Consider the following 20,801-nt stretch of genomic DNA (forward strand, 5'->3'; position numbering starts at 1 on the left):
CTAGAGGCAGAAATAGTCGCTATATATTCTTGAACTAAGCTCAGTAGTCTTTTGTCACCTGCTCCCTTTGAACCAAGGAGGGCTTTAAACTAAGTTCAAAGGAAGCATGTGATAAAAGCCCACAGTTAAGTATATTAAAAAAAAGGTGACCATATCAGAGGGTTAGATGTGGGGGGGTGGGGAGGACATGGAAAATTACAAGAGAGAAATTAGTGGGGGAATCTGCCCAACATCTTAGATGTCTTTACAGATGCTCCCCGACTTACGCAAGCATTCTGTTCCAGAACACCTTGTGTAACTCGAATTTTGCGTAAGTTGGAAATGTATACCCGACCATTACACCAAAAAAATCAACAACCCTATTTCTAGCTTACGGAACTTTTTCTGTTAAGTGTGGATTTGCGTAAGTCGGGTTTGCGTAACCCGGGGAGGCATCAGTACTCAAATGTAAAAAGTATGGGAGATGAACAGGAAGTATTAGTACATAAGCTAAATTATGACTTAATTGGCATCACAGGAACTTCGTGTGATAAATTTAATGACTGGAATATTGGTATAGAGGGGTATAGCTTGATCAGGAAGGACAGGCAAGGAAAAAAGGGAGGAGGCGTTGATTATACATTATACATCAAGAATATATAATAAGCTTGTTCTGCGGTCCAGAAGGAGGTGGGAGGCAGACAAGCTGAAAGCTTCTCGGTTAAGATAAAGGAGGTCAAAAATAGAGGTGACGTTCTGGTAGGGGTCTGCCATAGACCACCAGATCAGGAAGAGGAAGTGGATGAGGCATTTCTAGAACAGATAACAGAAATAACCAAAATACAAAACCTGGTACTAATGGGAGACTGTAACTGCCCTGACATCTGTTGGAAAAGTAATATGGCAAAAGATAAAATTTCCAGTAAGTTCTTGGAATGCTATGGGGAACAACTTTTTGTTCCAGAACGGAATTAACCAGGGAGATAGACATTTTAGACTTGATTCTGACCAACAGGGAGGAATTGGTTGCAAATCTGAAGGTGGAAGGCAATTTGGGTGATAGTGATCATTATATGATAGCTTTCATAGTTCTAAAGAAAGGAAGGAGTGAGAACAGCAGAATAAGGACAGGGGACTTTAAAAAAGCAGACTTTAACAAATTTAGATAAATGGTAGGTAAGGTCCCATGAGAATAAAATATAATAGAAAAAGGAGTTCAGGAGAGCTGGCAGTTCCTCGAGACAATATCAAATGCGCAACTGCAAACTGTTCCAGTGTGAAGGAAAGATAGGAAGGATAATAAGAATCCAATATGGCTCCACCAGGAACTCTTTAATGACCTAAAAATCCAAAAAGGAATTCTACACAAAGTAGAAACATGGACAAATTGATGAGGAGTACAAAAGTATAGCACTAGCATGTAGGAACAAGAGCAGAAAGGCTAAGACACAAAATGAGGTATAACTAGAAAGGGACATCAAAAAGGTAATTAAGAAGAGGTTCTTTAAATACACTAGGAGCAAGAGAAAGATGAAAGATGAAAAGAAGTGCATCTCTTCTACTCAGCGGGGAAAGAGAGCTAATAACTTATGACATCAAGAAAAATGAGATGTTTAATGCCTGTTTGCTTCAGTCTTTGCTAAGAAAATTAATGGTGACTAGATGCTCAGTGCAGTTAATATTAAGAACAAGAGGGGGAGAAACGCAAGCCAAAATAGGGAAAGGTTAAAGAATATTTAGATAAGTTAGATGTGTTCAAGTCGATAGGACCTGATGAAATTCATTCCAGGTTACTTATGGAACAAGCTGAAGGAATCTTGGAACCATTAGCAATTATCTTTGAGAACTTCTGGAGGATGGGTGGGTTCTCAGAGGACTGGAGAAGGGCAAACATAGAACCCATCTTTAAGAAGGGAGAAAAAGAGGCCATGGGGAATTATAAACTAAGCCTAACTTCAATACCTGGAAAGATACTGGAACAAATTATTAAATAATCAGTGTGTAAGCACCTGGAGCCAGCATTGCTCGGTAGTGGTGAAGGGGGGCATAGGGCAGGCTCCAGGGAAGTGGCAACCCCAGCTCCTAGTTCCATGTGCTGCCTCTGCTACGCCTCGCCCCAAGCCCTGGTTCTGCAGCTCCCATTGGTTGGCAACTGCAGCCAATGGGAGCCACGGGGGCAGTGCCTGAGACAGCGGCAGCAGCACATGGAGCTAGGAGTTGAGGGAGGGGAGTTTGTCGCCCTTCCAGGGAGCCCTCTCCCCCCAGATAAACTGCCCTGCACCTCCAGCCCTGAGCCCTGGGGGGCGGGAGGGCCTGAGACTGCTGCAGCAGCGGCCAGTGCACCTGGCATAGGGGCTACGTGAGCTGCTCTGGCAGCCCCGAGGTCAGGTGCGCCAGCCTCTGTAGAAGTCACAGAGGTCACGGGAAGTCACGGAATCTGTGACCTCCATGACAAACTTATTACTTCTTGGCCAGCTTCTGCGTCTGCTATTAAGTTATAAAATTCCAGGCAGACTCTTTTTCAGGAGGTAGGGTCCAGAATTGAGCCACATACATGATGTGGCTGTTAATTGTTATAGGGCCTGGGGGCCAACCAAGAGCTTGAGCTAAGCAATTTACAGTCCCTGCCTGAAGAGTTCACAATTTAAATAGACAAGACAGAAAAAGAGTAGGGGGAAATGATCAATCATCATGGTAGTGCTGTGATTTTTTGTTTTGGGAGCTTTTTAGGGATGGGATTAGCTAAATATTCTAAAATGGCTTCTGCTCATAATTAAAACTCTTTGCAAAATATTTCCAAACCTTTGTCAATTTAAAATTAAAGCACAGAAGTATGGATCCACGAGTCTTTGGACGTTGTTTTATAATTGGGCTGTGATTAGGCAAGGTGTGGTTCTCCCCCACTTCCCAGATCTGTTGAGCCAGATATTAACCATTTGAAAGTGGTCCTGTGGTTTGAATTCCAGTCTCTATGTGAAATTAACTTTAAATGTTACCACTGGTCTTCTATGAGGAAGGGATTTGGATCATCCTATTTAGCTTCCATTCTTACAAAAGTGCCAACATATGTTGGCAATCTGTTAGCAAAAATTAGTAATGGGCTAACTTGCCTCTAATTGCTGCTTCTGGTGCTGTTAGTTGATGCCACTATTGGAAAAGGGAGTTTGTGCAGGTAAAAATCTTGTAAAAGGTTACTGGCATGAACACTGTTTAGTGCTAAAGGAGAGTCTGTTTAAGGTTAAGGATAGAGCTATCATCTTTGTCCCAGCAGTGTTGTGGAATGGTCACTGTTTAATATGGAAAGTCCAGTGCAATAATCAATCCAAAAGGCATAAATCTTGAAACGGAAATCTATACATGTGAAAGGTTCAAGTAGGCAAATGTTGATACTCGTTATGTTGAGTTTCTCATGCTGATGGTACATTATTTTCTGTGTGAACGTGCCTTCTTTCGAAAGCCCTGGGCTTGTTAAATGATAGTTGAACTTATCGTGTAGAATCCTTCACATACTTAGGTTTCCAGTTTTTATAATCTGCTTTTCCTGTGGGAGCTGTGTGGGTTTTATTGGGTTTGGTATTTCACAGCAATCCAGTCATCGAAAAAATTGTACTCTAAGAACAATATTAAACATTTTTGTGTAGCAACGTAGAAGGTAGATTTGTTGGTCTTGTCCAAAACAAATAATTTATGGAAAGCTTGGTTTTGGGAGCAGTATTTCAGACAGAGGTAAAGGTCAGAGGTAGACTAGATTGCATAGACAAAACTTTATTTAAGGAGTTCGAATACCCTGACTCTTCTGAAGTATCTGCTCTGTAATGGTCCCAGTTCTACTAAATAATAAAAAGAACTGTCAATACAAGGGTTAAGTAACTAGAAGTGCAGTGCCAAAACAAATTATATTCTAGGTTCCTGCTTTCCACTATAAAAATATATTTGGAGAAACAGAATTGCTAATAAACTTGCAACTGACAATAGAGAGAATATGTGGAATAAGACTCATTCTTACCTTTTTGCAAAAACAGTCTCACGGAAACTGTCAACTTAAACTTGGTCTAAATTTATTTTTTTTAAATGTTTATAAAACCTAAGATCAATAGAAATGTCTCCACAGTTAAAAAGAAATTAAGTTAAAACAGTTGTTAAATAAATATTTCCACTGTGGTGCTAAAAACCTGAAAGTGAAACCAACCGAAAACAGAAGTAAAACTGATTTCATGAGTTTTCATTGCCTCGGTCAAGATAAATGCAAGGAGTAAACGAAGAGTATAAATAAAGTCGTGGGAATAGGATTTTTAATATTTTCAGTTTTAATACTCTTAAGTGTTGATAGTAAGATGGATAGTCTCTTTTGTTTACAACATAACTTTAAGATGAATATCCCTTTGTCATCCATGCAATTACAAGTGAATCCCTCTAAATGCATCCTTTTCTGCAGCTTTAGAAACAGCACTCCAAACTACTTTAGAAATGTTGCATGCTGGGTGAGCAATTGTGGTTTCATTGCTCTCACAAGACATCTAAGTTCAGGAATTACTTTATTTCTATTCCCACGTTGTGGAGTGAGGAAAGAGCTTGCAGACACTGAAGACATAAAAGAGAGCATTTGTATTTAGATACACAGATGGATACCTCTTTATGCAATTAACTGATTTTTGCATTCAAAAATAACCATTTGTGCACATGCAAATGAGGGATTTTGTATTCTTGAACGAATGTACTCATTAGCATCCACTTCGAAAGTATAGTCGCCACTGTCAAAGTTTGGATGGTAAATTGAGGTGGTAAAGAGTATTGTTATTAAATAATCAATTTGTATGTATCTAGAGGATAGTAGAATTCTAGTAATAGCCACATGGAATTGTCAAGAACAAATCATGTCAAACCAATCTAATTTCCTTCTTTGACAGGGTTACTAACCTAGTCGATGGGGGAAAGCTATAGATGTGATGCATCTTGATTTTAGTAATGCTTTTGACATAATCCCACAACATTCTCATAAGCAAATTTGGGAAATGTGGTCTAGATTAAATTACTATCAGGTAAGTACAAAACTGCTTGAAAGATCAAAGAGGAGTTATCAAAGGTTTTGCTGTCAAACAGGGGTGGGGAAAAATCTCTAGTGGGATCCAGCAAGGGTCTGTTCTGGGTCTGGTACTAGTCAATATTTCCATTAATGACTTGAAAAGTGGAGTGGAGAGTGTGCTTACAGAATTTGTAGATAACACCAAACTGGGATTGGTCGCAAGCACTTTGGAAGACAGGATCAAAATTCAAAACAACCTTGACAGATTTTAGAACTGGTCTGAAATCAACAAGATGAAATTCAGTGAAGACCAGTATAAAGTACTACATCTGGGAAGGAAAAATGAAATTCACAACTACAAACGGGAAATAACTGGCTAGGTATTAGTACATCAGAAAAGGTTCTGGGGATGATAGTAGATTAGAAATTGAATGAGTCAATGTGATGCAGTTGTGAAAAAGGCTAATATCAATCTGGGGTATTAATATTGACAGGAATGTTGTATATAAGACACAGAAGGTAATTGTCCCAGTCTACTCAGCCTTGGCGAGGCCTCAGCCAGAGTAGTATGTCCACTTCTGGGCACCACGCTTTAGGAAAGATGTGGATAAATTGGAGACAGTGGAGAGGAGAGCAACAAAAATGAAAGGTTTAGAAAACCTGACATAAGAGGAAATGTTTAGTCTTGAGAAAAGAAGATTGAGGAGGGACCTGATAACACTCTTCCAATGTGTTACTCGCCGTTATAAAGAGGATGGGGATCAGTTGTCCTCCATGTCCACTGAATATAGGACTAGATGTAATGGGCTTAATTTGCAGCAAGGGAGATTTAGGTTTTTTATATATGATTAAATGTGAGTGTGCACACATACTTTCTAGCTACAAAGGTTAGTTAAGCCCTGGCATAGGCTTCCAAGTGAGGTTGTGCATTCCCCGTCACTGGAGGGCTTTAAGAACAGATGAGACAAACACCAGTCAGGGGATGGTCAAGGTTTACTTGGTTCTGCCTCAGCTGGACAAGATGACCTCTCAAGGTCCCTTCTGGCCCTACATTTCTATTATTCTACTTTAGTAGCACTTCCAGTTGGTTTTGGAATTACACTTCTACCCTGATATAACGCTGTCCTCGGGAGCCAAAAAAATCTTACCGCGTTATAGGTGAAACCGCGTTATATCGAACTTGCTTTGATCTGCTGGAGTGCGCAGCCCTGCCCCCCGGACACTGCTTTACCACATTATAGCTGAATTCATGTTATATTGGGTCACGTTATATGGAGGTAGAGGTGTTTTCTCTGTGGGAGTATGGTTATGGAATGTGTGGACACTAAAAGGTTGAACATGGTAAAAGACTGATCCGGAATGCTCTGATGCCCTTCTGAACTGTCTTTCTCTACTACTTGATCAGTCTACTCTTACCATGTAAAAGGAAGGCAAATGCATGCTGTGATATCTAGATACCAAACTGATTGGCATGTAAGAAATAATCTATATCAATAGAATCCTGGGGGTACATCTTCAGCTAGTGTAAATTGTCACAGCTCCATTGACATCCGTGGAGCTATGATAATTTAAACCAACTCAAGATCTGTCCCTAAAACCGAGCCAAAAAAGGGTGGGTTTTTTTGTTTTGTTTTCTCTCTCTCTCCCTCCCCCTTCCTCCACCCCCACTGAGTGGATAAAACGGGTTTGTCTACTCATAGACTCATAGACTCTAAGGTCAGAAGGGACCATTATGATCATCTAGTCTGACCTCCCGCATGATGCGGGCCACAAAAGCTGACCCACCCACTCATGGAATAATTCTCTCCCTTGACTCAGCTGTTGAAGTTCCCAAATCATGATTTAAAGACTTCAGATCACAGAGAATCCTCCAGCAAGCGACCCCTGCCCCATGCTGCGGAGGAAGGTGAAAAACCTCCAGGGCCTCTGCCAATCTACCCTGGAGGAAAATTCCTTCCCGACCCCAAATATGGCGATCAGCTGAACCCCAACATGCGGGCAAGATTCTGTAGCCAGACCCTCTGGAAAAAGTTCTCTGTAGTAACTTTTAATATCCCATCATTGACCATTGTTACTAATTACCAGCGATGGCACGTTATTGACCTATTGACTAAAATCACTTTATCCCATCAAACCATCCCCTCCATAAATTTACCAAGCTTAATCTTAAAGCCAGAGAGGTCTTTCGCCCCCACTGTTCACATGTATTTATCCTGCTGTTTTCTTCACAGATCCGGGAGCAAAACTTACAGGATATTAAAACCGCTGGTCCTCAGTCACAGGTTCTTTGTGGGGTAGTAGTGGACAGGAGTCTTGTACAGGTGAGAACACAGAGTGCCATAAAATATAATCCTAAAGTTAATGTCTGGTGTCCTCTACTGTCACCTAATATGTCACTATAACATTATTCTTTAATTGGCAGAGAGTAACTGTTTATAAGGTAAGTGTTAGAGATAACACACCATTGTCTTTGTGAGAGTGCTCAGGGTCAGAAATGTAAGAGGCTTTAGTAGTGCAGCTAAAGCATGTCTGTGAGAGATGCTCCTTGATTTATTGCTGAACGTAGTGCATGAAAATTTGAAAAGGCTATTTATATGGGTTCGAATCCTGCTCAAAACTAGTCAGGCTTTGTGACAACTTGGATATTTTTCAAGTTAATGTACTTTTAAAATATAAGATATTGGAAACAGCAGAGTCAGTTTTGTGTAATAGTGTGTATTGAATATATTCTGATAACTTGACAATGTATTTGGAGATCAATTAAAAAAGAAAAAAGATTGGTATTGTGCATCAACAATAAAATCATTAAGCTAAAAATACTGTCTTTGATGCACTAAGTAAATAGACTTTTTTGAATTGTTCAAAATAAGAGTTTAAAGTGCTCACTATACAGTTACTCAGCAAAGTGCACACTCTAATGACTTAAAAACTTGCATCTCAGTAAATGTGAGTAATATAATTGGCAGCAGAGAAGTATTTTCTGATGCACTTTATGAAGTTTGACTAGTCATATCATGAACATAGCATTTTTCAGTCTGGGTGTGATATTAGTGTGCATGTCAGTTCATTATCATTGCTATTTTATCTACCACTTACTGTTTCTCTGCATGTTTATAACTAGTGTCACATAATGCTCATGGTTGATGTGTTAAAGCCTGGGCTTGGTTTGCTCTGTTTACTCAATTTACTGTTGCAGGATGCTCCCCTCTCAGACTGTACGGAAACTATTGAAGGGCTCGATCTCACAGAGCAGGCCTTTAGTCCCGCTAAATCTCTCTCTGTTAGAAAGGTACTTACTGCCCTGTCATACTGCTCTAAATACTGTTGTTCACCCTTCACTTCTACCTCTCCCTACTCTGCCCTGTTACCTGTAATAGCTAAAGAGTTGGCTTTAATAGAAAGACTAGATTAGGGGTGGCCAACCTAAACCTAAGAAAGAGCCAGAATTTACCAATGTACGTTGCCAAAGAGCCACAGTAATATGTCAGCAGCCCCCCATCAGCTCCTCTCTCCCCCACTCCCAGCGCCTCCCACCCACCGGCAGCCCCACCGATCAGCGCCTCCCCCTCCTTCCCCGCACCTCCCAATCAGTTGTTTTGTGGCATGCAGGAGGCTCAGGGGAGGAGCAAGGGCATGGCAGGCTCAGGGGAGGGGGCAGGAAGGGGTGGAGTGGGGCAAGGCCAGGGGTTGAGCAGTGAGCACCCCCCGGCACATTGGAAAGTTGGCGCCTGTAGCTCCAGCCCTGGAGTCGGTGCCTCTACAAGGAGCCGCATATTAACTTCTGAAGAGCTGCATATGGCTCTGGAGCCACAGGTTGGCCACCCCCAAACTAGATGGATGTACAAATTATGTATGTGCCATTCTACACGCAGTTAAATTACCCTTTTAAAGTACCTCTTAAAGATGTTGTTTCTTTTTATATATTCAAACTGGTGAATAACATGAAAATGTGTGTGAAGTTACGGGGCTCATCAGGAGTTCTGCATGTGGTGTTTGGTTTGTGCATGTCATCGGTGCTCAATAATCCTAATTTGAGATCCATTTTGAGCTAGCTTAGCCTCAGCCCGATTGCATCAGTGTAATTCCAAAGATAACCACAGGTCTAAGGTTTACCAAGCTAACTTTAAAAAAAAAAAAAAAAAAAAAAACCTTCTGATTTTGAGGCTCCTATGCTGCAAGGATGCCGGATGCCTCCTTCTATATTCCTGTAATAGGAGCTGAGATGCAGGAGCTGCTCAGCCCTCCACAGGGCTGAGTCCTAAATATACTAATTCTCAAATGGTTAATGAATAAACAATATCTATGGCATTTTATGCAGTATAATTAAGGCAGAAGATAAATCTAAAATGTGTTTTGGGTTTGCTTGGGAGGCTAAGTAAAATTGGAGTAATTTCCACAATGTAAATTCTTCAGTCTGCCCTTTGATGGGAGTTTAACATGCTATCTGTGATCAGCCAATCTGTATTGTACATACATCATATACCATATTATTGTGAGTGTGGTAAACGCTGGTTTTCAGGCCAAATCTCATGTTCTTGTCAAAAAGTAACCATATTCTAAAGAGAAGGGTAATGAATTATTCTTTTCAGATTTAAGGCTAGAAAATATAAACCCAAAAGCAAACACTTCAAAAGCCTTCACTTTTCTATCTTCTCTGCTCAGTTATCATAATTTCAGCAGGGGGATTGGTGGTTTTAAATAATGTCATCACAATATACAGTAATTTTTACCAGTGAAATGCAAGATTTCATTTCAATTCTTATAAAGTGTTTGAATAATTGCAGTACTCTTGTAATGGAAGTATTCACAAGTAGTTTACAAGGATTTTAAAGGTAGCAGAGGCCAGAAGTATGGGCAAAAGTATGTAATATGATTTTAACAGTATATAATGTCAGGGCAAACCATCCAATGAAGTGTTTTTTCCCCTCTTATTGGTGTCATTAAAATCCTAGGTTACCAGTGAAATGATGTAAAATTATCTATCTTGACACATAGAGTAGTAGTTACCTACCTACCTAATTATCTTTGTATGAAATGAGAATTGGGAATTTGGGACAGGAATATTTTGAAGAGTGAGGAATTATTGTGTTGTAAAAAATGGCATTGATGGGTAAGCAAATGATGCAGGTAGATTGTGCTGAAAATCCAAACACAAATTATATATTTTCCCTTCCATTTAAGATTTTTCAGAGCAAAAAAAAAAACCCTATAGGAAATATAATGCACAACCCATCAAACTTTTTAAAATCAATTGTATTGTTAGGATTCTATAAAGCACTAGAGATTCTTCTGTTGTCAATTTCTTAGAAATTTGCACTCAAATAAAGTAATAGCAAGAAATTGCTATCTGAATAGGATTTAAAAAAAAATATTCAGTTAACATTGGGATATACATGAATTAGTAACACATTCATTTAAGAGAAAAAATTCCAATGTACATTAAAAATATGTATATAATCATTTGAGTCCAGTCTTGCCTAGAGCTGCACCGATAAATTATCAATTTTGCCTCGTCAAATGCTTTGACGCTCTCAGAAATTCTGGCCATGTCACATCACAAGGCCCTTATTATGCATCACATAATTGTAATCACATTGTGAACCATATTAACTAAGTTTCTGCTGCAATCCTAACCAAATAGGGAATTTGGGTGGGTTTTTTTCATTGACATTCTGTGATGTAATAAAATTAACAAGATACGGGCCATTTCCCTGTTCTTGAAATGGAGTAGCTATTCATGTCTCTTCCTAAAAACTCCTCCATAGCTTTGCTTTTGCTGAGTAAGTTCTATGTTCTGCCCTATGAGTGGCTCCATTTCAGTGGTGATCTCTGGCTGCTAAACACCTTGAGACCTGGTCCTTTCAGATAAAAAGCACTATATAAGCACAAGATGCTAATGTGAATTATTAACTGCCTAAACTTTTTAATGAGTCAGTTATCTGTTAGCAAGACAAAGTGGGTGAGGTAATAGAGAGACAAGCTTTCAAGCTATCAGTTATCTATTGTATTTCATGCGCTTCATAAAGGGAAGAAAGATGCTCATATTAGGTGCCAGTACTGTTCATGTTTACCCCTAAGATTAAGATGTGTTCTCAGTTTACATTTATGAAAGCATAATACAGCAGAAAACTTAAAAAGTGAGTTCTTTTTGACCAGAATTTCCATATAGGAAATGTATAGCATTATCCAGAGTTGGACATTTCTCCTGTTCACCTTCTGTGTGGGAGAAACTTACCCTTAAACTTCTCAAGGGTGGAAAGAAATTGCATTAATGGCTACCAGTCTCGCCCATTGCTCTTCTGTTGTTAAAATCGTAAAGAAAGCAGTCCTCTCTCATTATTGATGAAGACACAATAAATTACTGGATTCCGAGTTGATGTGTAATCTCAAATATTTTGTGCCATCTAATCTTTTTTTAAACTATGTTCTAGAAAACAAAGGTAAGATTTTTTTTTTTTTTTAAATTGGAGATCACATACCTGGTTTAGTGAAAGAACTCTGACTTTCTTCTGAAACATCAAAAACTTAGAGATGAAAAGGGGTGGACCCTTCCTCTTGAATGTGCTGTTTATTAAAGTGTGTCCAGAATGAAGCAATTAGTAGCATATCTTCAATAATTTCAAGTCATTTGTGGTTTCTAATATGGCTACTATTATCCGTTTGGAAAGTCTGCTTCCTACTCTGAATTCAAGATAGTTTCATACTTGCATGTTTTAGAGACCTCATGAAGATTTTTATAAATTCCTGTCTTTGCATTGCAACCATATCTTTGGTCCTGATAATGCAAGTCTCCACCTAATCTAATTATTTACCAAAAACTTCCATTTTTTTGTTTCATAATACCCATAGTAATTCAAATCACATGTGTCTAAATGGACACACTTTGCACTATTCTTTTTTGGAGGAGGAAAGCAAAGTAACTCTCGATCGAGTCAGCAGTACTGTCCTGCTTCCAGTGGCCGTTCTTTAATTGTGGTGCATTTCATGCTGCGATCATCCAGGATTTTAATGCAGCAGGAGGCTGTGGTGGAGATTTAGACCTTTGTGAAATTTCTGTTTGTTTCTCTTTCAACTCCAATGAAGAGCTTTAGTGCTTGATGGGACAGAGCATCAGGCCTCTTACATGGGGATCTTCAGTCCCTTCCTACAGGCTCTTACCAAGAACACCTTTCGTGTCAGGTAAACGGAGTGAAATCACACACAAATCTCCCTCTACAATGCACCCAGTCTATATCTGTCTCAAGGAACGAGCATTTCTTGAGGTCCACGTGATAGCATCAGACCATGGAAGTTTAAAGATGTAAAAGCTCATCAAGTCCTTCATGGATCCTACTGCTCTCCTCCCCACCAGTCCATGTTGTTTATTTTTAGTGATGTCTCTAATGTTAATGTCTATCATGAGGCTTCCTCACCTTCCACTGGGAGACTGTTCTACGGCCTAATCCATTGGAATATTTCTTGATAAACCTAATAAAATTTCCTTTCCTTAACTTTACCCCATCACTGCTAGTTATTTATCCCCTTTTGCTACGGTACACAATTCCTCTTTTCTTTGATTTTACATCCTTTAGATGATTCACATTCCCAGTCCCCTAAATTATTTATCCAACCCTTTTACTTTTCTCTTTCCTTACACAGGAAGTCAATCTTTTCAACCCCCTAATTACTTACATTGCTCCTCTCTGAATTGCCTCCAGTTTTACATCTCTCTGGTATTGTCCAGACTGGTTGCAGTATTCCAGGTGTGGTTTCTGCAGAATATGACTATCACCTTTCTGCTCTGTGACATCATGCCTTTGCTTATGCAGCCCAAAACCTCATATCATATTTCTTTTGTTTTCTGCTATAGCCTGTGGTCTCTTTCAGCATTACTTGTCTCCAGGGGACAGATCTTCAGCTGCTGTCAGTTGTTGTAGCTCCATTGAAGTCAAGGTGTTTCCCTTCAGACTGAATATCTGTGTATCAGATTATTTTCCCACAGAAATATTAACTTGCATTTTTTTAGGATGACAAATCTCTCTCCATTTCCTGTCCAAATTTCCAAGTCCCTTTGTGTTATTTCCCTGGCCTCACTGTTTTACTTGCTAGATGATGAATGTCATGAACTAGATGTGCTTGTTTTACCCTCTTTTCCCGGTAATGAATAAAGATGTCCTCCAAAATAAGACCAAACAAAATACTGATCCATTAGTCACCCCACTCCAAACTGAATGCCTTGCTGTTTTTTTGCTACCATTTGCTTACAGTACTTTAGTCAACTTTCAATTAATGTGACAGTGCTCATATCAAATCAGTGTGAATTACAAGTAAGGGTCAGAGACACATAATCAAACTCTTCAGTGAAATCAACATGCATTACATCTATTGCATTCCCTTTGTTTGCTAATTTTGTAATCCTATAAAAAACCACAAGCTTTGCCTGGCATGATTTCCTACTTTGTAAGACCACACAGCTTATTGCTAATGGTTCAATTATTCACTACATGTTTAGTTTGTAATCTTTTTATTAGACGAATCCAAAGTAGTTTTGGGCATTGTTTTTCCCCCGCCCATCTTTTTTAGTGAAGTTATAAGACTTGGGAGCTCCAAAACTCTCTCTTAAAAAAAAAATGATGTCATGGCTCGTATGAAATGCTATTAAATTACTTTTTGTGGTGTTCTGTTGTAGCCTTTAGATGCCAAACTAGTGCAAAATATGTCAAACTACATCAAATTTGAGGCCATCTGATGTTAAAGCAGCTGATATCTTGTGGAAAACTTGAAAAACATCCTTTTTATATAGAATTATGCTATGTATTTATTCTGCAACTGGGAAAAGGGTTGTTCTTATTTTACTGGCTACAATAAGACAGCTTCTTAGTTTCCTTGAAAGTTCATCTCCTGCTGTTTGTTCCCCACCAAAGGTTATTATCCTCTATCAAAGTCACTTCCAAAAAAATCAGTTGTGATACTTGTAAATAGAGGTTTATGGATTCAGATGCAGCCAGAGGTCATTAGTTTTTAAAAATTAATATCCTGTTTTCATGCAGATATCTCTAGTGTTATATTACAAAGAAATACACATAATTAGAAAGCTTTAAAATCTGCGTTTTCTTGAAATTTTAAGGGAAAATTTACTCAGATTGTCCATTAAAACTCTGAAGCAACTTTTCTACATACTGTACTAGAAAATTCATATAGTCCCTGATCAGCAATGACAACATTAATTTCACTTGGTTTTATTTTTCACGTGGACATTTTTTTTTCTAATATAAAGATACAAATTGAATTTTGTGATGCTAGTCTTTCCTTTTTAATGGACTTTTCTACTTTCTCCATTTGGAGGGGAAAGGGCCAAGAATATATTTCTATTAAAAGGTTTCCAGGGTTTCTTTTAGAATGAATTGTCTGCAGGAGGACTTGTTTGCCAAAATCTGTTAAGCCAGTTTGTGAAGGATTTTAGTGGGTATTTTTTTCATAGTAAGTGTTTCATTTGGGCCAGAGTGAGGGGGCTATGTATGATTCTCCAGGCTTTTCAGGAGTGAGTGCACACAAAGTTTGAGACATTACATTGGGCCAGCATGCAGTTTAACTACTAAATCGAGTTAGGAAAATCAGATTCTACTGAGCATTGGGTAACTGGATGACCAGGAAAGAGGACACTTGATGTGTCTCTAAACACTAGAATTTTTAGTTTGTATTAAGTTCCTGAAGAGTGTGCTTTCATTAATCTGAAAATAAAAAATCTTTTATTTTAATCACTACAAATCTACATTAACACAAGGGAAAGGGCTCATTAAATGGTTTTGAGGGCTTTTCACTTTAAGTGCCAGGTGTCATCTTTCTTCCTGTTGCTACCCTTTGATGATGAAGCTGTATTTCTGTGGCAAACTTACATTAATTCAAATGGGATAAAATTTTGAAATAATTTCAGTTTAGTTTTAGATCAGGACGACAGCAACAACTTTCCTACACGTAGCCCGGGCACCACCTTGCTGCTAATGTTGGCTGCTTGAGCTGGGTGAAGACTTTGACATTTAGCTACTTTCTGCCCCCTATGCAGGTGTCGGGAACTTTTATGACGTGTTTTGACACCTGTATATCTGTGCTTCTCTATCTCTGGTGGCTCATCCTCTAGCGAAAGCTTCCTTCTGTTCCTTAACACAGTCTGGCTGAAGCCTTCTCCTCATCAGCCCCTTCTGTCCAGAACAATATTTCCCTGTCTCAGCTATGCCATCTTTTTTAAAATTTGCAGCAAAAACCTTTTTTGCCTGTAGCTCTTAATTTCAATCTGGTTTTACTAATCATTTCCACTCTCTACACTTTAATTATATTTAGACTTTTGATTATTAATACAAATAACAATTCAACATGAAAAAAAATTAGAGAAACAATCCAACATTTACAGCCACTCATACACTATACTTAATATCTTGCAGAATCTGATGACCATCTCACATGGAATGCAGCTGTAATGTACCACTTCAGTGCTTTCTGGATCACATGTGTACTCTTGTGAGGAATCTCTGATCATACGTAAGGCATCTCGATTTATTCACAGGTAGTAAAAGTCATGGATAGGTCACAGGCAATAAACAAAAATTCACAGCTTGTGATCTGTCCATGACTTATACTAAAAATACCTGTGATTAAATCTTGGGAGGAGGTAAGGGGGCCACTGCTGGGGAGGGTGGCATCTGCGGCCAGTGGCACCAGCTCTTAGAGGCCGCGGATTGCGGCTGCTCTGGCTGGCCAGAGACTGCTGCCTGGGGCCGCAGACTGCGGCTCCTCCGGCCGCCCGGAGACCGCTGCTGGGACCCCTAGAGCAGCGGCTGGTTTGGCTGTCCCCAGGGCCACTCCAGCAGCGGCTGGTGTGGCTGTCCCGGGAGTCACCTGAGCAGCTGGCCCCAGAACCAGCTGATTGGGTGGCCCCGGGGGTCAGCCACACTGGCCCCTGCGGAGGTTGCGGAAAGTCACGGAATCCGTGACTTCCACGATCTCCGTGACCGACACGGAGCCCATATCATACGGAAGCACTTAGGGCAAAGGCAGTTAATACATCACACACCCCTAACTAAAATCATCTTGAGGATCAGAGAATAATTTGTAGATATCTGTGCTGATAAGGGGTTCAGATCGGGCATCAGAGTAACTTTTAAACTAATGCTGTACATCAGACCAATTAACAGAGAAACTCTTAAACAGACAAATGACCTGAAAGGTCTGATCGATAACAGACAGCCCAGGGAAGCATCTTCCATCTTTAAGGCAATATGAAGCCATTAGCTTCAATCCCCAGAAGGTGATAAGAAAAGCCATTAGTGGAGAAAGAGAACCTCTTCCCTGTACATCAGCATGTTCTGTTCTTGTCCTTTGGACACAGAATGTTAGCAGTGCTAAATATAATACTTAACTACATATAATATTTTGGATCCAGTTTGTATGGAAGACACTATCTGAAACAGACATGGTAAAGTCTTTTTTTAAACTGTATTATTAAGCGTTTTAGTATAGTAAACAGATAAACACTTAATATCGTGTACATATAATATGTATAATAAACAATTTAACATCTGTTAGATATTATATAATCGCTGGAAATTGCTTTTCCTCTGAGCATTGAGGGTTTATAAATATTGAACCTGATCCTGTGAGTGTTCTGTGTGATAATCCCAGGGATTTCTACTGGACTCCTGCACACAGAGCACTTACAGAATCGGGTCACAATATTCTATTTTCCCTATGGAAATAAGGAAACTGCTACTTTCTTGACAGCAGATGTATTCCAATAAAGTCTGTTTGGCTGCTACTATTTGATATGGTGCTCAATAGTGGATGTGCCCTGGTGAAAACAGTGATGTATGTAGCCACTTACTCACAAGGGCTGTTTTTTCTTTAATGTAAAATATCCTGTAAATTAAAGATTTTAAAGATTCCAAAATTGGGACTGTTGCTTATTTAACGTACAAAAATATATTCGTGTTTTTTCAGATTAATTTTTAATCAAACTTTTGTTTTGGCTGCTTGTAGCCTCAGCCATTGTCAGAATTCTGTGAATTATTGTTTAGTGGCACACACATCTTAATTGTTTCTTTTGCCAGGGAGAACTGGTGACTGCTTCGAAGGCAATCATTGAGAAGGAATATCAGCCACGAGTTATAGTGAGCACAGCAGGACCAAACCCCTTCAATAAACTCACTGATCGAGAACTGGAAGAGTATCGCAAAGAAGTGGAAAGGAAGCAGAAAGGTTCTGAAGGTTGGTTTGGTTTTAATCTGTAACCATGTACATTGCTGTCATACACATCAAGGCTATGGCCTAGCTGATATGAGCATAGGACTGGGAACCAGGATCTTCTGCATTCTTAATCCTAGCTCTGATAACGATTCCTTCTGTGGGCGAGGGCCAGTTCCTTAACTTCTTGTTTCAATTTTTACAACTGTAAATTGGGGACAATATTTGCAAAGCAATTTGGAGATAAAAACTGCCATTGAAATGCTAAGCAATATTAGGTCAAAGTCTTGGTTCTTAATCAAACAAAACTTCACTGGAGTCAAAAGGGAATTGTGATTAATTACCATCCACAGAATTTGGCCAATTTGTGTTGTACTTAAATTTTCATATGAAGGCTTGAGACTTCATTCAGATAGACCTTTTATTGAACGTGGTATACTACAGATTGATTGTTCAGTATTGTTTCATTTTAATAGGATAGCCCAGTGAGTAAAAATCTGACATTGCTTTTAGGCAACAGGAGTGAAATTTTCTTACTCATTGTTGCACATTGTAGATCTGGGGTAAGTATTTTGAGCTGGGAAAATGCAGATAAAAAATTACCAGTTGGTGCTTTGAAAAGGAATCACAAGGTAAGAAGAGACATGATAAAGCACATCTCAGAATTCTCCCCAGGAACCACTAACCTATCAGAAAATGTAGTGAGAGCATCATGCTGCAATAAAGGAGAATTCACCACAGCATTTGAAGAATCTCTTCTATGTGATTATCATATTAAGTTTTACAGTGTAGCGCCTGTGATGCATCCACTAAGCAGATGGTATTGTTTACACTGGAATATTGGTGGCACAGTTTTACCAGTCTTTACAAGAGTCTGGTCCAGTGGGTAGGGCACTGGACTGGGACTAAGGAGATCTGGTTCTATTCCTGGCTTAGACTCTGCTGCATGACCTTGGGCAAGTCATGTCCCCTTCCTGTGTCTCTGATTCCCCGCTAAACCTTTGACTGTCTTGTCTATTTAGATTATAAATCCTTTAGGGCATGTGTTTTTGCAGCACCTAGCATATTGGGACCCCAGTCTCAGTTAGGGCCTCTAGGCAGCATAGGCGCCGACTTCCCCTCTACTCGGGGGATGCTTGACTCCCCTCAGGCCCCACCCTCACTCCACCCTTCCGCCAAGCCCCTGCCTCTTTCCACCCCCACCCCTGAGCGCGCCTCATCCCCGCTCCTCCCTCTTCCTCCAGGATTTCGGGTGCACGCTGTGAAATAGCTGTTCACGGCAGGCAGAAGGCGCTGGGAGGGAGGGAGAGGAGTGATCAGCGGGGCCGCTGGTGGGGGAGAGGCACTAGGGGGAAGATGGGGGAGCTTGGCTGCTGGCGGATGCTGAGCACCTGCTAATTTTTCTCCGTGGGTGCTCCAGCACTTGAGCACCCACGGATCGGCGCCTATGCTAGGCATTATTGTAATATAAATAATAACTTACAGGGCAATGTACTAATTGCATTTCCTCTAAAAACTGTATGGTGATTCGTCCCTTATTAGTGTGTGTTGCTCTTGCTGTACCTTCTAATATCTTGACATATAGCGAGTCACAAATTCTGCCTTTTTCATGTGTAACTTTCTGTGTACAGGGATTAAAGCATTTTGTGGGACTGAGCTGTTACGTTACTGTGTCTATGTAATTGCATACCCCTTTATTTTCTCTGTAACATTGCTACATCCTACATAGATAAGCTATCAAAATATGGAGAGACTGTGGTATTGAGACAGAAACCAGCTGGGAAGCCAAATGTTTTACTTAAAAGTCAGAGCTACAGGGAGCAAAATTCTTCTGGAAAAAAACCTCTGGAGTTGCAAAGCAGGTCAAAAACCTTTCAAGGAGCAGTGAAAGAAGCAGATCTGATGGTTTTGCAGATTCATGAAGGATCAACGCTATCTAAATCTTTAGATAATTCTGAGTTCTCTGCTGCACAAGTTTCTTGTCAGACCATGCAGCAAATCATCACAAATCTTAATCAGGAGGAGCCAGATGAGCAGAAGTCTCCACACAAGGAATTTCACACAGCAGTCATCAAAGCATTAAGCTCCAATCCTGACCTTTTGGCTGAGGCCTCAGGTACTAATGAATATGGTACCACTGAGTTTTCAATCAAGGGGAAGCCATCTCTTGCTTAATCTGCACTTACAGAGTCTCTGCTATCTCTGGACATCTTTTGTTGGCTTGGCTTATTACCTGTGGGGCTGATTTAATTTAATTGGTGGATTTTTCTCTTGTCTGGGTGAACTGTGTAGAACAGTGCTCTGGTACTGAGGAAATCTCTGTTCTAAATATTAAGGTGGCTTTTTTGTTTTACATTAACATCTGCTCCTTTAGTATGCAACTACTGTTGAAGCTGGAAGGGAGTGTGTGGGAGGATCCTATTTAATTTGAAAAAAAAAAATCTAAAACCACTGCAGAATCTATTTGGAATAATTGCAGTTTATTGCATGTTACATTGTGATTATCTGTGCACCTTTTCATTCTTTGCTTTAAGTAACGTACATTTTGTTTACTCCAAGGTTCTGCAAATAAACTCAAAGCAAGCAAAAGAACTTTGTGTAATTTTAGTTTTGATGCCCTTCTTCCATATGGTTATTTTTTTCCTTTGGCTCTTCCCCATCAAATTCCCCTCCCTTTAGATCAGTGTTTTCCAGTGTTTGGCTCCAAACTAGTGTGTAAACTATTGTATAATCATTTCAGTCCATTTTACTGAGAAATATTTTGAGTTGAAATAGTTGGATAACAACTTCTGTGACAGATAAGATGACAACAGTGTTGGTCTGCACCTTACCTTTGCTTGCTTTGGAATTATTTGGTATTCAGACAGAATTTTCATTCAGAAAAAAAAATTATTCAAAGATTTTTGTGTGTGTAGCGGGATGTCTGTTTTCCTGCATCCCTAAAGAAGAATCTTGTGTGCTGTTTTTAATTCCCATCTATAGAACCTTCAGAAGATGCCAGACAACAGAAAGAAAAGAGTGCTCCTGATCATACTTCAGCACGTACTCCTCCCAGCACACCAGTTAAGCTCGAAGAAGGTATGTTACATTGAGCTGGGGTGGGGAAGATGCCTGTAGCTGCACCTGTCTTGACTGAAGCATGGAAAAATAAGATTTAATGAAGTAAAGAGGAATTATTTTTATTTTTTTACAATCTGTAGAGCTGTGTAACTGAATGTAATAGTGGTTATGTTCACAATAATAAAGAAATGTGCATTGTCATTAGACAGATTATCCCCATTTCAAAATTGCCTCGTCATCTTGTTGAGTTTCTGAATTGAATCGCTCCTGTGAGCACTCTGAGCAAGATGCGGCTGCTGGTTTTGCAGTGAAATGTTGTTTCTAATGCTGAGCAGACCTTCCCGGAACTGAACATGGATAGATAGTTTGTCAAATCCTGCTCACTGGTTGCACATTTCTTAAACATTATTGTATTTGGATTACACCTCTGGGAATATTTTTCTCTCCCAGTTTAGATCTTAGTTTGATTTGTTAACGTGATGATGTAAAATTATCAGAAAAATGAAAAAAGGGCCAAGAAAATCTG

At 39.6% G+C, this 20,801-nt stretch overlaps 1 protein-coding gene across 14 annotated transcripts in view; it reads left to right on the forward strand.

The window, feature by feature from the left end:
* The window catches only part of ADD1 (adducin 1), a 112,233-nt gene that overhangs the window by 79,879 nt on the left and 11,553 nt on the right, over positions 1 to 20,801 (forward strand). For 4 of the 14 annotated variants that reach the window (XM_054030827.1, XM_054030829.1, XM_054030832.1 and 1 more), the window contains exons 12-15: positions 7,234 to 7,323; positions 8,199 to 8,291; positions 17,083 to 17,239; positions 20,198 to 20,293. In XM_054030827.1, coding sequence (XP_053886802.1) covers positions 7,234 to 7,323; positions 8,199 to 8,291; positions 17,083 to 17,239; positions 20,198 to 20,293 — 436 coding nt within the window. Of the gene's footprint in view, positions 1 to 7,233; positions 7,324 to 7,424; positions 7,443 to 8,198; positions 8,292 to 17,082; positions 17,240 to 18,944; positions 19,332 to 20,197; positions 20,294 to 20,801 lie in introns of all 14 variants that reach the window. The other 10 variants (XM_054030830.1, XM_054030831.1, XM_054030834.1 and 7 more) reach the window with 4 other exon arrangements.

This window comes from Malaclemys terrapin, chromosome 5 (assembly GCF_027887155.1).
Source record: "Malaclemys terrapin pileata isolate rMalTer1 chromosome 5, rMalTer1.hap1, whole genome shotgun sequence".
NCBI lineage: Eukaryota > Metazoa > Chordata > Testudines > Emydidae > Malaclemys > Malaclemys terrapin.